Source organism: Schistocerca piceifrons, chromosome 3 (assembly GCF_021461385.2).
Source record: "Schistocerca piceifrons isolate TAMUIC-IGC-003096 chromosome 3, iqSchPice1.1, whole genome shotgun sequence".
Taxonomy (NCBI): Eukaryota; Metazoa; Arthropoda; class Insecta; order Orthoptera; family Acrididae; genus Schistocerca; species Schistocerca piceifrons.
Window position 1 is genome coordinate 707,218,436 of NC_060140.1, and position 17,832 is coordinate 707,236,267.

General features: G+C 41.9%; 1 protein-coding gene across 1 annotated transcript in view; it reads right to left on the reverse strand.

The window, feature by feature from the left end:
* Positions 1-10,475, reverse strand: part of LOC124788696 (protein deadpan-like) — a 54,151-nt gene extending 43,676 nt beyond the window's left edge. Inside the window, exon 1 of the mRNA XM_047255977.1 lies at positions 10,281-10,475. Coding sequence (XP_047111933.1) covers positions 10,281-10,355 — 75 coding nt within the window. The 5' untranslated portion in view covers positions 10,356-10,475. The remainder of the gene's footprint in view (positions 1-10,280) is intronic.
* Between the last annotated feature and the right edge of the window lie 7,357 nt (positions 10,476-17,832).

Consider the following 17,832-nt stretch of genomic DNA (forward strand, 5'->3'; position numbering starts at 1 on the left):
ATGACATCAGCACTAACATGACTATTACATCTGGTAGCGAGATCGTCCACCTTGCAAGTGTCAAATTGGAAAATACCATGATTGCTGCCATGAAGAAATACAAGTGTTCAACAATATTATCTACGTAAAGTAAGCGTTATTGGTGCTTTCTGTAGCAAATATGTATTGTATAGACTGTCTTCTGTGATGTTATGTACTTACTTTCCAGTGTATCATTTTCCTGCGCCCACTGAAAGTCCTAACAAGTAGCGCGTGGAGTCGTTAGCTCGATAACGGCATTTGTTCTGGTAATCTGAAGCGAGGCCCGATTTGCAGTAATTTACAATGAACGATGTGTACTGAACCACTTGCGTATTCTGCGGACTGTACTCTGCTGTCAGTTGGATTATCGGCTGCCAGCTATCCTATTTTAGGGATTGGCAAAAAAGAAAAAAAAAACGTTTTCGATATCCTTGTATGATAAAATAAACATCTTAGTTTTGAGTCTTATTTGCACTGCACCTCATCATTACATATGATACAATAATAATCATGTGTCCCGCAGATCAGGCTTTAAAAATACACTTCTCTTCAGAATATATACTGTTACGATACCACTTGCGGCAATATGTCCTCCGTGATCAAAGTTACAAAATACTTCGGCTCTTCGAAGTATACAGGGGCGATTACAAAAGACGACTATAATATTTCTCAGCTTAATGTCTACTTCTTAATGTCTTAATGCCTCAGGTTAATGTCTACTTCTTAATGTCTTAATGCCTCAGCTTAATGTCTACTTCTGTTCTGCGCTTACTGCTTGTGACAGTGTGCAATCCTTTTACTGTAAACTTAAAGAAAACCTTATTTTTGCAATAGAATAAATTAAACGTAACTGCAAACCTGTAGATTTCGAGCGAGCTATAGCCATCACTGCTTACCATCTGTGAATCTTCAAACTGGAGTAAGCGTGCATTTACAAAAGCGGGAACTGGATGTCGTCTGATGAGAAACATTGCATATTTACACAAATACACTATCTGATCGGAAGTATCTGGATACCTATCAGTGTACATTAATGTGGGGTGTGTTCACCCTTCGGCTTTACAGACTGAATTCTCCTGAGGGGACTTTCAGTGAGGTGTTCGAATGTCTGTGGAAGAATGAGAGCCAGTGCTTCCTCAAGAGCTGAAACCAGAGTAGGCGGTGATGTTGGATGTTGGGATTTGGAGCGAAGTCGAGGTTCTAACTCATTCCAAATGTGATCCGAAAGATGTTCCATTGGGTTCAGGTCCATACTATGGGCAGGCCACTCCATCTCAGGTTATGTTTTTGTCCACAAACCATTGTTTCACAGGTACTGCTATAAGACAGGGTGCACTGTCAAGCTGGCACAAACAGTTGCCGACTCTGAACTGTTCCGCTACTGTATGTACGCAGTGCACAATGCTGTAAAAATTGGTCATGTCCCGTAGCATCTAGCATTTTCTTATGCGCAATAAGAGGACCGCACTGTAACCATTAGAAACAACCCCATACTGTAACACCACCTCCTCTGTACTTCACTGCCGAGACGGCATGTCACGGCAGGTAAGGTTCTCCAGGCGTTCGTCAAACCATTCAATTGGATTGCCACAGAGTATAGCGCGATTCATCACTCATCCACCGCCCAATGGCGTCGCTCTTAAGCTACCGCAAGTGTCGCTCAGCATTCACTACAGAAATGTGTGACTTTTGAGAAGCTGCTCGACCATCGTACCCCAATCTTTAGAACGCCCAGCGCACAGGCATCGTGTTGGCTGGACTGGTGGAAGCACTTTGGAACTCAAAACTGATTTCTTCCCGCGGATTTCTTGCGATTTTTTACAACCACCCTCCACAATGCTCGACGATCCCTGTTCGTCAATACATGAAGCTCCCTGGTCTTGATTTAGCTGCACGTCTTCATTCGCATCCTCTTGAAAGTCACGTCACCAACAGTCGACGTGGGCAGTTTTAGAATGGTTGGATTGCCCCTTATGGGATTTGTTACTCAGGTGACATCCAGCGACTAGTCCATGTTCGGTGACATCCACTGGACAGGTCCGTGTTCGATGTCCTCCTGGCCGACCTATTGTGCTGGTAACTGCTTCCCTACTGACAACGCACCGTTACTCGCCTCCTTTTATACTGGGATCCACCTCTCGTGACATCTAGTGCTCAATTCCGCATTACGTAGAGGTGTCCCACTACTTTTGATCTGATAGTGTATTCTTAACAATGTGTTTGTTAATGAGCCGCAATTCGGTTCCGAATGCCGTTTAGTTTATAGGGCTGCATCGAGATGGAATGATCACGATCATTTAGAGTGCACTACACCAGAAGCGCTTAGGACTTCACAATCTAAACGGCATGTCGTGAAAGCGTCTGAATGTTATGAACTGAAAACCCAGATGTGTATTTTCTGTATTAGTTGCTTAATCTGCTCGCCTAGTTATCGTTACGTATAGCAATGAGAAGTATTGCTAATTTCACTATTGTTGTGAGCCTAGTTTGATTTTTGCTTTTCAACTGCGCGTGTGGAGCGCTCGTTACATTATTATCTATTTAAGACGAAGCAATGACTGATAGTTACGTGAGGATTCTACTCTTTTATACTGTTGTTTTGTGATTATTGCACTGGATTTAGACACTTGTTACGCAAAGTCGACGTCGATTCTACAATCTATTCACATTCGTTTAGTGTTCTTTTATTGAGGTTGTGCTTGATTATACATAAAATTACAATTTTTGTCTATGAGTAACTGAAATTTCGTGTATAATCCGACTTGAGCACACTAATTTGAACCTGATCTCATGACCGGTACAAGTAGACAGCTTGTGAGTTTCAGTACAAAAACAATGCTGTTACACTGTAATATGCACTGCTATAATGTACTTTTAGAAAATTTTGCTATGTGGAGAGGTGCATCTGAAGATTGGGCTGGCAGTCCCAAAATCGATTATGCAATAACGAATTTAAAAATCACCATCAGCAATCAGCGGCTTAAGTACAATTACAAATCCAAAATTATTGTTTATATACGATGTAACTATGCAGTTCAGCAATGAGATTCATTTGTAAGCTGCACATGGACTTTGCTCGCATATTAAGCAGAAAACATATTGCAATTAAATTCTCAATTCTCATATTTCACACGAGCGGTTCCAACGTTCACATTTTCATTTCTGCAATAAGTGTACCAGACTGCTATTCACTACATGCCTGCACATAAGCAGATGCATGCTTCTTTTTCCTTTTCACCCGCTGTCTTAAAACATAGTTTCTCAAATGCCAGCGCAAATAAAACTCGGCCGGGTTGAGTGGAGGTATCGAAAAGGCTTCGGTGAAATCCCTTGCGGACTAATCGTAACCTACTGAATGTATTACACAAACGCTGTCACATTTCTGTGGGAAGGTTGGCCGAGTACACAGGCCGAGGTACTATCCTATTGGTACTACTCACTGCTGATTCAAAATATCGAAGCTACTGCAGTAACGTTTTATGACGCATGAGTGAATGTTAATGTCGAATCGTTTGGAAGCTCTTTTTGAGAGACTGTGTATCCAAAACGAAACTTGCTGGCAGTATAGTTTTACTCCTTTTAATATCTGATTTAATTCTCAATTTTTGATACCGATCTTATCCTTTAACCTCACCCCCGTTGCTACCCCTCTCCCTTGTCCGTCCAAACACACACAAACAGTTACAATGATGAATTATGTAACGGCAGGTACGAGTTGCTATCGGAACTGACATGTTATGTAAGCTGGTTAAAGCAGATATATATTTTCAAAGAACCACTCTGGGGTTACTTTACTTTTTAGGTGTATTCTTGCGGTCTTCGACGAGCGTCTTCGATTACAATTACCAGGTTTTTCTTTGATTGTATTCGCTTGACGAGAGTAGGTTCAGAGACAACTGAATAATTTTTTTGTGTACTTGAACGAAACTTCGTATAGGCTAGCAGCTTCGATCACATAAATAAATTATCTTCTGGTTCATAAAAAGATCATACAAATGTATTTAACATAGGTAATAATATGACGTCAATAATATCGTCTGTGCTGTTCTTAATAATCATACCTACCGACAGATGCTTTATGATTTAATATTAGCGGATACGATAACGAAAGACAACTCAAATTACATTTTATTACTGAGGTCATAGTATTACCTACGATAAGTACATTGACTTACCAGAATCTCTGCAGACGTCGTATCCACCATGTTCATCATGGTCCTTATACATAGTGCTTTCACTGCTGGTGACATCAGAACAGATCAGAGATAAAAGTAAGGTGGAACTCTCAGTGTGCACTGGTTTAATTCCACTGTGTTACTTCTTTCGTGTCAGCAAAATGAGGCAGTTAAAAAACACAAGACCTTCAGTAGAGAAAAACCGACTTTTGTTTAGTTATCATCATTTCCCGTTTTTTCGACATTACTCCGTGTTTATGAACCTATTGTACTTTTAGCAACCTCATGATAAATTTCTTACTTCACAAGGGAAGTTTTTTATTTACTCGTACGGCTCTCGACCTGTTGCAGTGCATTCTATCGGACACCACTTAGCGCGTTGCGTGTCAAGTACCTTTCAAGTGCAACTGTCTAGTGTAAAACGCTGTCGTGAGTGAGTGTGTAGTATAATGTTTGTATTTTTGTTGATAATGACTGGAGGCGTTGTAATATAGCTTGCTGCGAGGGCCACCTGTATATGGCGTAATATGGTTGCAGAATTTGTGATAACTGTTAAAACAAGGGCAGCTAAGAAAATGGCCAAGTATTTTTTTTTTTTTTTTTTTTTTTGCAATGCACGGTAAACAAATTTCACCTAAAGAGTTTCGTTGATGATTTCTTTGTGATTTTTCATAACGACCTGTCTCAAAAAACAATGATTCGAATCGCTTCGTTCAAACTCTTGCTAATCAATCACCTCGTAAAGACCTTGTTTACAGCTGGTTTTCTGAACTATGTTGTGATTCGTGCTTCCGTCATTGATGAAATTCGTGAGTATCTGCCACAATCGTGTTTTCCCAAAAATATGATCTACGCTACAAGACTGCCTCTTTGTCACAGTGAGACGGAGGCATCCTTATGAGGCACATGAAGACTGCGGTACATTCCAGTCTTTACGGACATTTAACTATCAATACGATGTTTTCTTCATAGATTCCGCACACAATTTGACAGTCTCACGTCAAAAAATTCGACCGAGGATGTGGAACCCGCATATAGGGTTACCAGGTCCAAAAATAGAAAAGCTGAACTCGACGCTATATTTAGCCAGATATTCTGCCTTAAAGCAGGATTATCTACTTTAAATAGAAATAAAGTTAACCGAATGTTTCCAATCGTTTATCAAAAATCAGTAACCGTCAGTTTTTTTGCGGGATTAACCTTAAATGTGCTCAAACTAAAAAAATCGGTAAAATGTCATATAATTTGGCAATTATGATGGCAACTAAGTGCTCGGTCTTCTCAAATTGCTCAATGTTCTTCGTAAGATAATCGTATGTGAAAATAACTAAGTTCTTCAGTAAACAAAACAATTATCTAGTCTTCTCGGACAAAAAACTTTGGTCATTTCAATTAGATTTATAAAGAAATAACAGTAATATGTTGGGCGGGTTGGCAACGGCAGACGCACAGTCTGCTTTGCCTCGCTCGCACTGCGAATAGCATGGTTTCAGCATTGTGTGTTGGACTCGTCCAGTCTACGAAGAAAAACGTGGGGTATAGACATAAGAATAGCATTGGTTACTACATCTGTATATCCTTGTGGTATATTTTATTTCTCCATATACTTATTCCTCGAAATTACGTCATGAGCTTAGAAAAGGCCTTAATTATGTGTCAACGCTAAAAAACCTAACAAGCGCCGAACACGCTGGACGTTTTTATATTTGGCCGGACACGACCGTAAAACGCCAAACCAGGTACCGCTAAAGAAGGATTTCTGGCAACCCTATCCGTATACAACATCGTAACAGAAGAAACTTGGATATATTCGATCCAGCCGGAACAAAATAGCTGTCTACTGTCTGGGTGTACCAAGAGGAATCGAAACTGACAAAAGGGGTTCGTATGCGAGACTATCGCGACTATTGCCCTAGGGCAGGAACAGTCCCTTTCTTAACGACTGGCCATTTTTGTGCCTCTGTTCGCAGTAAAATTTTCTAACCGCCCACCGGCTCCACAATAACGGTGATTTGTGAAGCCGGGAAGTTGTTGTTGTTGTGGTCTTCAGTCCTGAGACTGGTTTGATGCAGCTCTCCATATATATATCGCCTTTGAATATAAAGAAAAAATGCGTGAGACGGCCGTTCAAGGAGCTATATAATACCTACCCACAAAACCGTATTTATAAGGTCGCAACAAAGTGGAAAGAATGTTTCCGGAATTCCTTCTAAAGCAAGCAAAATTGTATAAATTACGAAGGAGAATATTTTGAGATAGGCTGTGTACGGACACCCCAATGCAATGCAAAGTGTACCACTCGTTTTCACGAGAGGCGGACCCGCCAGTATAGAAGGGGGAGACCTGTGTTTCCAATAGAGACGCAACAACAGAAGAATAGGTCGCAGGAGAGCTCCTTGACTTCAGAGTCCACCCTGTGGAAATCCGATGGAAGGGTTTGGGTTTGTCAAGGGCTTGAGGAACATTGCTTGCACTCATTTGTAGTGCTCCGGGATCACGAGGTGGTGTTACAGTGTAGGAGTGTGTTTCGTAGGTAGGGTGTGGTCTCCTTATTACGCTTAAGAAAGACCTGAACGCGAAATGATACGAATACATTTTACAACATCGTGTACTGCCTACAGTAGCGGAACATTTCACAGACGATGTCTGTATTAGCATAACAATGCACCCTGTCACGAAACAACATCTATGGGGGCAATAACATTCCTGAAATGGACTGGCCCTCCCTGACTCGGGTCCTGACCCCCAACGAAACACCTTTGGAATGAGTCAGTACAGCGACTTCGTTCCAGACCTCAGTGTCCATCTCATTACCTTCTCTGGTTCCCGCTCTTGAGGAAAAACGGGCTGCCATTTCTCCACAGACATTCTGCTACTTCATTGAAAGTGCCCCCAGCAGGTTTCAAGTTATCATAAAGGTGAAGGATGTATACGCTCCATATACATGTGATCTGATACTGTACAATCATACGAATCTTTCCAAACTTCTTTTTTCTCTTTCATTGGTTCTGTAGGAACGTAAGACGCCCAGTTACTCATGTAACACTATGTGAGCCGCCGAGCTTAAAATACCTACTGGCAGACGGATCACCACCAATATTGTCACATGCCTTCATTCATGAGAGACTGTGGAGGGGTGGGGGGGATGATGCAGTTTAACCCAGGACCTCGTTACGGCACCATCCCTTGTCAACCAGATACTGGCTACTAAAATTTATTCCACAGCCAGGATTCGACCGGCTATATTGGAGTGGAGTGCCACCAAACACGCGTGTGCTTCCGATGTCGGCTGCAGAGGCGCTGCCAGCTGAGAAAGAGAGGACTGTAGATGCTACCTCAGCCACACACCCTCATGAAGTGCCGAGTTACACTGTCTACAGGGAGAGATAAAACAATTAATTGTTTAAATGTGAGAAATAAAAATAAATAGGCCAATGTCGTCATCTAACCACCTACAATTGATGGGGTCTAACAGCAGAAATGCTTGAATATTATAAACAGAAAAGCGATTACGCTATGGCTGGAGTTCCTCTCTATCCTGATGTTTCCATCAGTGTTTCGAATAAGCCCCTCCTTTGTTGCAGAGCACAATTCTTTTTAGTATTTTATAGTGTCACGTGCCAATATGCAGGATGTCCTAATTTATCTTGACCACCCAAATAACGTTTTGTCCAGAAGAAAAATAAAACAATGTATCAAGCAAGTATTTTTTACCTACCAGGAGAACATTAAAGAGCATGATTGCCTTTCTTGTATCTCCGTTTGTTACGAAAATATGAACAGCACGCCTTTTCTAAATAGTACCGTACATTCTTTATTAGGTAACCTCAACACCTGGGCCTCTTTCTTCGGCTATTAACGGCCAATGCCAAGCTTTACTTTTTATTAACTGTATGAAATGGAAATTGATTTCTAGAGCTGCCAACATTCACGCGTTCCTTAACATTCTGAATTCCAAAGATATGTAAACAGCAGAAACGGTTAGGAAACAAGTTAACAATACGATACAAAAGTACTGTTAAGGCTATGGTTTCCAGATTCAGTGGTGGTCCACACGGAAGCATTTCATCCCTACTAAAACAGTTTCTCTCCTTTTAGTAGCCTACTTTATTGAGTATGTTTGTTGACTGTAATTGCATCTTTCTGTATGAAGGAAAAGGAGCATCCAACAGAGATATAAACCATTTATGATAGAGAATATAAACTCGCGATTTATGGTGGAAAAATGAAAACAGAAATCTTACCAATATAAAAACGGATTTGACGAAAAAGTTAATTTCAACGCGCAAAGTCCTTTAACTTCACTGTACCTATGTTATATGGTACTTGTTTCATAGCGGTCGTCAAAAGCAGTTCCGCGACCAGATACACGAGGGCGACATGATGTTGAATGGGCGCTGTTATGTTCACTGCAGGCAACTTCAGTGTGTTTCGTATGAACGTCAATGTGACTGGCATATCGCTTTTGCAGGCACCAATACCGAGCTCTCGCAAACTGAGCTACTTTCTAAAGTAGCTCACCAGTTGACAGCTTTGCGGGCTGTGAATTAGCCACCTAGGCGGGCAGAGATGATACGCCAATGCGGGGCCGACAAACTGCAGCGCTTATAGACAAGACACCCCTTTCTTAAATTTTCCTCTTTGACATATGCCTGGCAGTGAACGTCAGTGTCTCGTCACACACTAGTTATAAACAGAGGAATGGGCTGTCTCCTTGCAGACGAATCACTCGAATATTCATAACTAATATTTGTCCACATTTGATGGTTATTGTTGGCCAGATACAATACTTCATTAAAATGATGTCTAATGGGCTCTTAACATCAATATTGTTGCACTGAACAATAACAAAGTGGTATAGAAACTAAACAGCTATGCCAGAAAACGGAAACGTCGAAATTTTCTCCAGTCACTTGTAACTCTGTCAAACCCAAATAAAAGCCAGCCATCAGAATCTAATATTGAAGAAGGTATCTCAAATCGATCATTGTCTTCTGAGTTTATCGTGGGATGTTACCAAATTTAATGTTCACCATCAGCTCATCGTATCCGATAGCTTGTTTCTGCCGACGTAATACACCTACTGCTCAACATGAATGTAACGATGACTACAATAAAAAGTCATGACAGAGTGCACAAATATAAAAAAGGGTATTGACTAGTTACAGTCTGACCATCACTTGAATGTGCTAGTAGTCAATTTGTAAAGAAATATGTCGAAACGTAATACACAGTCGAATATGTGCAATAATATTCAAAGATCGCTTAAATGTGTAACCCACAGCTAAGCTACTCCGCTCTAGTTTTACCATGTTTTGAAACATGTTGGTCAAGAATCACATTCCTTGATAACTAGAGCAACAGCGACTGTAAATGAATTGGGGAAAGGTAATTTCTATATGGACAATGAAAGAAAAATCGATTGTTTACAGTAAGACGATCACCTTTCCTACTGAGTACTATACAAAGCGTGTTTTATGCTGTACGATATTTTACTGTTATAAACAAATAATAAACAAAAAAATAATTAACGATATGTGCTGTATAAAAGATGAAGTAACATTCCATCCATTTGTCATGAACACATATGTTTGTTTACCTGCTTCAACCAATAGTCTGTGGAGGAGGTTATATAATTTATGATTACCAGGATAAGCTGTTGCTTTAATAAAAATTCTTACTTGGCTCTTAGATTCGATTACACAGACTATCATCACGTAAAAAAAGAACCAATTCACTTAGTGTATAAGGGCATATTGTGATATATAAGCAACGAGTAGAAAATTATTTTGTAATTGAATGGGAGAAAGGATACGAACGTGCAAAAAGTCATCTGATGCCAACAATGTATTGCGAACGCAATGTATGGCTCTATCGGGCTGTCAGTTAAGAATTACATTGCTTGGAAATGAAGTACATCTACACTGATAAAAAATGTGAGGTTGTAGTATTTCTGAATGAATTACACTGAGGAAGCCGACTAGAGACCAATTGGACAAGAGACGAATCCGAAACGAAAGTCAACTATCAGTACGAGCTGTGGTATGCAGATGACATGTTTGTAAACAATGTGTGGCGACTTACCCTGCGCTGCTCAGCCCTGGACAAGCCATGCTGCTGCTGGCGGTGAGCCTCGTACTCGTCCTCACTGATGGGCATCGTGGCTACTGTACGCCTCCAGAGCACGCCGCACGGTACAATCGGCGGAGTTGGTGGGCGCGCGACCTTGCTGCTGCCGCTGCCGCTGCTGCTGCTGCTGAAGGAGTGCCCGCGGGCCAACGACTGGCCGCCGCTCGTGCCGGTGATGTCTTTCTGCCGCGCGGTGGCAGCCCGCCCCCCTCCCGCCCCCCGTGTTTCTGTGGCCGCCGGGAGGGGCGGGGCGGGGGCTGAATTACCCGCGGGCTGCCGGCTATCAGCTGGGCTGACCGTGGGAACTCAGCACAGTGTCGGCGCGCAGGGCTGTCCGTGGCGCGCGCCCGCCGCCGTGGGAACGGCGCGCCAGGGGCGTCCAAGCGCCGGAGCTGGGCCACACGGCGGCGGAAGGAGCGGCGTGGGAAGTGCAGCCGGGCAGCTGTCCGCCCAGGCCGAAGGAGCAGCGCAGGAGGCAGGACTGCACCAGCTGCGGCCGAGGCCGCGACCTCTCCCGTGTTTACCCACACGCTGGGCGAGAAACGCCAGCGTTGCGGAGATTTTCGCATCCGGGAGTGCTCGCGTTCACTCACTGCGCGCACAGACCAACATTCAACATTGATCACAGCTGACTTTTTTCAATTGTGATGGTTGGCCATGTTTGAATACGAGTGCTGTTTTTTTGTTTTTATTTTTTTACAACGTTGTTCCAACGCAGAGAATATGTAATGTATGTTTAATCCCGTACAGTTTCGGCCTCACGGCCATTTTCAAATATCCCAAAATATAGATTAGATTCTTACAATAAAACACTTGATTTCTGATTTCCAGGAGTCACTCAATAAACAACAGATGATCCTTTTTTTAAAAATGTTCAGATGTGTGTGAAATCTTATGGGACTTAACTGCTAAGGTCATCAGTCACTAAGCTTACACACTACTTAACCTAAATTATCCTAAGGACAAACACACGTACCCATGCCCGAGGGAGGACTCGAACCTCCGCCGGGATCATTCTTTTTTATATAAAAAATCTTTATTTACAATACATTATAATTATACAAATATAACCCACCACCTTAACGATTAGTGGGTCCTAAGTGATAAAATGTTGCCATTTGCAGCTAATTACATTTAACTTGTAAACTACAGATAGTATAGACACTACAGGTTAATGGGCAAACTTAACGATTTATGTTGAGCTATATGGAGATAGGTCGAGTCATAAACCCAAATTCTTGCTTTGAAATTGACCAACATTCTAAATTCAGAAAAGTTCTCCAGTTTAATTGGATCACGTTGCAACAGTAAAAATATCATAACAATGGATATAAATGAAAGAATAGCCTCAGGGTCAAGATGTTTGCACTCACTAAGCAACCCACTCAAAAGTAAAGCTTTGTCAATCACCGTAAAGATGAAGATATACAACACTATTATCTGCCCCATAGTACTATACGGTTCAGAAAGCTGGACGCTTTCAAAGAATGAAAGAGAAGTGCCAACCGTAGTGGCCGTGCGGTTCTAGGCGCTGCAGTCTGGAACCGCGCGACCGCTACGGTCGCAGGTTCGAATCCTGTCGCGGGCATGGATGTGTGTGATGTCCTTATGTTAGTTAGGTTTAATTAGTTCTAAGTTCTAGGCGACTGATGACCTCAGAAGTTAAGTCGCATAGTACTCAGAGCCATTTGAACCATTTGAAAGAGAAAAACTAAATGTTTTCGAAAGAAAAGTAATGAGAAAAATCTGGGGACCTGTGTTGGAGAATGGCGCATGGAGATTTGGAAAGAACAACGAAATTTATTAGTTAATGAAGCAACCCACTATCATCCAGAAATTAAAAAGTAGGAGACCGCAATGGGCTGGAGATGTGGCCAGAATGGAAAACAACAGAATCACCAAGAAAGCATTTGAAGGAACTCTCCAGGCAACAAGACGATTGGGCCGACCTTGTACAAGGTGGAAAGATGACATAGGGAAGGACATCGCAGCATTAGGAATTTCTGCAGGGTGGAGAGAGGCTGCGAGAGACAGAAGGCGGTGGAAGCAGATCGTTGATGCAGCGCATGGTCTACAGGGCCTGTGATCGCTGAGAAGATAGGTAGAAGACAGATATACACACTACTACCTGCTTGTAAGTAATCTTAAATGCTTGCAGCGTTACAGGTGTGTCGGTGTGGATATAAACCTACTGCAAGGCCTTGCTCATCGAGCAAGATGATTTGTTGTATTCTCACCTTTCATAACGTGCCTTTAAACATCGACACAGGTAACAGAAGAGTAACGGAATGTAGTCGACTTAAATCAAGCGACGCTGAGGGAATCAGATTAGGAAATGAGACACGACAAACTGTAGAAAAGTATTTTCTTTCGAAAACAATAAACACGATCGGCGAAGCCCACGGGATATAAAATGCAAATTCGCAATAGCAAACATTTCTGAGAACATCTAACATCTGTTTACCCCTCTACAGCTTCGGCCTCCAAACCATTCGATGTGGCCGTGCGGGTCTAGGCGCTTGAGTCTGGAACCGCGTGACCGCTACGGTCGCAGGTTCGAATCCTGCCTCGGGCATGGATGTGTGTGATGTCCTTAGGTTAGTTAGGTTTAAATAGTTCTAAGTTCTGATGACCACAGATGTTAAGTCCCATAGTGCTCAGAGCCATTTGAACCATTTGAGCCATTCCAAACCATTTTCAAATATCCCGAAATAAACAGGGTGTCCCTCCTAAGAGTCGTCAGGCGCATTTTCTCTTTTTCATTGTGTATCTGCTGTCAGCCCAAACGAATTCTGCTCATCACAACTTTGATGCTGCGCCCAGTATCGACGGAAAGCGTCGGTTTGTTTTCCATTACAACCAAAATGATTTTTTAAAGAGGAATTTTACGTGCCCACTCGTTAGAGCGCTCCCAAATTAGTCTAGTCCGATATTCGTTTTATCGACACGTATTAACAGCGACAGTAAAACTCCAAGAATATTCAGGACTCCAGTAGCGACGTAGTAGCGCTACATGGATGGCGGGCCAGGGCAATGCAGTCGCTCCTGGAATACTGGTTACTCTTCGAGTTCTACTGTGCGTGCTAATACATACCGACAGAGCAGATATAGTGTTAGAGTAATCTCTTACCGCTCTATCGAATGGGCGTGTAAAATTGTGTTTTAAAAATGAATTTGTCTGTAAAGAGAAACAAACCGATGCTTTCTGTTGACGCTGGACGTTGCATTAAAGCCGTGACCAGCTGACTCCAGATGTACAGTGCAAAAACGAAACTGCCGAAACACTACAGATATTCTGACGACTCAGGATTTATAGAAGAAAAATCCGCTTCAGTTGCAAGTAATTTTCTTAATTTACTCCACGGCCGGTTTCGAAGCTTAAAGCTTTATCTTCGGGTGTCACCACACAATTCTGAGAACAAAGGTGTGGGGGTTGGGATAGTCAGACATGGTGGATCCAGCAACCAAAGTGCGGTCCAGGCAGGTGCTATGCGTGCTGGACTTACGCTCCCGTGTATTTGTTTGACGTGGGTGAGACCCATCATGACTGACTGGCCCAATCGCCACACATTTATGTTCCCATAATTATGTGGTGACACTTGAAGATGAAGCTGGAAGCTCCGAAATCGGTCGTGGAAACAATTAAGGAAATTACTGGGAACAGAGGTGGATTTTTATTCTATACGTATGTTCCTCTTTTGTGGATGTTCACCGGATAAAAATTTTTGTCTTAGGAGAGACACCCAGTATATCAGATTCTTGCGTAGGACACAGCGCATTTTTCACAATAATATAATATGTTCTGTGTGTGTGTGTTTTGCAGCCATGACTCAATAAACTGATGCTTCTGTAATATTCCTAGCGTTCATCACCTGCATTTGAAGAATGGCAAAAGTTAAACAAGGGTAAGGGAATGTAGCCCATTGAAATGAATTAGTTTAGGAAATGAGATACTAAAGTAGTAGATGAGTTTTTTTCTTTCAGTAGCAAAATAACATGGTGGGTGAAGACGACAGGATATAAAATACGGAAACGCAATAGCAAGTAAAACATTTCTGAGAAAGAGAAATTTAACATCGAATGTAAATTTAAGTATCAGGAAGTATTTTCTGAAGATATTCGCCTGGAGTGTAGCCTTATACGAAAGGGAAACGTGGACGATAAATAAATTGTTCAGACAAGAAGGGAATACCTGTAGAAGCTTCCGAAGCGGTAGTGATGCAAAAAGATGCTGATCCTTACGAGGGTAAATCGAATGACTAATGAGAAGCGCTGGAAGGAATTGTGGAGGAAAGAAATTCACAGCAGAACTTGACTAAAAGACATCGTCGAAATGTGATGACGGGAAATGTGAGGGTAAAAATTACAGTGCGAGACCAGGTCTTAAATGCAGTTGGCAGATGCAAACGGACGTAGGTTGTAATAGTTATGCACAGGTGAAGACGGATAGAACAGAATAGCTTGCAGAGTTGCATGAACTAGTCTTTGGACTCAAGATCACAATAACAACAACTAGTTTTTGTAGGACAACATTGTTCCATAAGAGACGGAATATGTAACATCTCGTTATCCATGTTGAGTTTTGGCCTCTAAGCCATTTTAAAACATATTAAAATACAATTAAGTAAAGTTAATTGTTCAGTTTATGTTCTTGCAATGGCACTTGGTGAGTTTTTCACTATTATACACTGACGGAAAAAAATTACAGCACCAAAAAATAATTAATGCAAAGTAATGAAACTTCGGGAATACATTTGTGTAGATTACTTGTATAAGTAATTAACATTGCAGCCAGAAGATAAGCCATTGCAAATGTCAAATGCTGGTACATTAATAATCGGTATAACTGCCAGAATGTTGAATGCAAACACTCAAACGTACGAAATCGCAACCCAGACAATAACTCCGGAGTCCAATGTGTCTAGCATGCAGGCAGGCCGGCTGAGGGCACCTCAACTGGCCTGCTTCTAAACAGCACACGGCCATCGCTGGCACCGAGGCAGAACCAGCTTCCACCAGGAAAAACTACACACCTCCACCCTACCCTCAAATGAGCTCCAGCATGACTCCACCGAAGTCGCAAATGGCGGTGGTTTGGGGTCAGCAGAATGCACGCTGCACGGCGTCTGGCTCGGAGCTGTCCTTGAAGTAACCGATCTGTAACAGTTCGTTGTGACACTGTGGTGCCAACGGCTGCTCAAATTGCTGATGCAGACGCGGTGAATGCGCCAGAGCCTTACGCCGAACACGATGGTATTCCCTCTCGATAGTGCCATCTGGCCGTCCGGAGCCCCCCCCCCCCCCCCGCCCCCCACCTTTTCTTTCTTTACTTTTTTTTGCCGAAAATTCTCGTGACTGCCGCTGCCAGCATTGTCCCTGCAGTATCGTAGAATGAACATTCTCGTATAGAGATGGGCAAACTGAAACACGTAACTGTTTCGAAACAAATGAAACAATACAATGTAATGTTTCGATACGCTGTTTCGAAACAGTGAAACAGTTTGTGTTTTGTAATCTAATAAACCTACACATTTTATCTTCTTGAATGTCTACTCTGTAAGTATGTCCATATAAACACAAACGAGGTGCGAGAGCGCTAATCATATCGCAGAAAGCATGAAAGTATCACTTAGGCATCTCGGCAGTTTCGTATTTCCTGCAGCAAATGCGCTGCTTTCGTGTCGTGTGACTTTCATACTTTTCAATTGACTGAGGACAGCCATAGCTGAAGACAGAAGAGCCACCACGAACGGAACTGGAGGTGGGAGCAAACTGCAGAAACAACGGATATGCTACTGGGATTCCCATATTCTGTTAGTATGGGTAATATACCCATCTTGCTAATTTCCATTCACACAAAGGGAATCATTGTGGGTAATAGGCACAGTGGCCATAGACTCACAAATAACGCCAAATAATTCGAATAAATAACAAAATATAACAGAAAAAAATTTTGTCTTTCAAGGTGTTTCGAACCGTTACTATAAATTCACCATGCTTCCCAGCCCTTCCCGTTCACCATTACACTATCAGTGATATGTCAAACAGATTGCTTGCAATTATACCTACATCAAATTTATGTATATGTCTAACAACTGCCACTCTACGCCTTTTTTTATTCAAAATGTTGTAGGCTTACTTGCGTTTCTTAATATGATTACTATACATGAACAGAGGAGCGTATGTTATAAAAAAAGTGTAATTTAACTGAATGATTTTCACATATTTATTATTTTGAATGTGAATAGTATGCGTTGTTTTATTGTTTGGTTAGTGTTTATAAAGCAGATGTTACGCCATTTCGGAATAGGACAGTCAGCTAGAAACGAAGAGCTTTGTTTTCGGATATCTTAAGCTTCATGCTATTGCTTGTAAAAAAGATTTCGACACTCTTGAAAGTGTTATGTTGTGCTTCAGTACCTGTGCCGAGCCCGAATCTCGTCCGACACAGCGCAGAATGAAACATCACTGTTTCGATACAATTAGTCCGTTCCAAGCACAGGTGGACTGAAACAGCCTTATTTTGAAACAACGATACAGTTTCTGTGTCTGGCTCGAGATCGAATCTGGTCCGGTTATCCGAGACAGGGGCGCAATGAAACACCACTGTTTCGAAACAGTGAACCACAGCCGTTCCGAAACACTGAAACAGTTCCACGTATCGATACACTGTATCGAAACATAGAAACAGTGGCCAAGTCTATAATCTCGTAGCTGTATGACACGACCTCGTTCAAACTGAGTGAGGTGTTGGTAATGGCGTCTTTGTCGCGTTAAAGGCATTCTTGACTAATGTCCAGTCTCAAAGGTAATTAAAGTTCACCACCATTACAGTGTATATTTGAAGCAAACCTGATTTGCACCCTCTTAGAGGCCCTACTAGCGCCGCTGTTATGCGACTGGCCCGAAATTTGAATAATTATGTTTCAGATGTAGAAAAAAGCCTATCAACTTTCGTTTATGTTGCACAGTTCCTTCTTGGTGTTGCGATTTTCTTTTTTTCGACAGTTTATATTGTGATGAAACTTATTGACCCAAGCCATGTATGTAGTTGTTTGTTCTCGTATGACTGCATTGCTAACTGCGTAAGACGTCAACGTTTGTGATATGCATTTTAGGATGTTTAAAATAGCTTCATGACAGAAACTGTACGGCAACGAGGAATCAAGAGATATTCAGTTGTTTGTACAACAAAATCGCCTTCAAAAATTTTGTGCTTTCTTTACCTTCTAGACCGATAAAGCACGTGCAATCAACAGAAAGAATTAACTATTTTCAGTTCTACTGTCAATCAACTTTGATTATGTTGTTGTTAAAATGTGACGCCTTCTGATTGAACTGTATTCGTCACCAGGCATAAGTCACACAGAATTATTCTTGAACTAAAGCTTATTACACGTTATTGGGGTACATATAGATGTATGTCTTGAGGAGATTAGAAATTCCACGTTTGCTAATGATAGTACTAGGTCTATATCTTCACTTCGCAAACCACTTTGCATTGTGG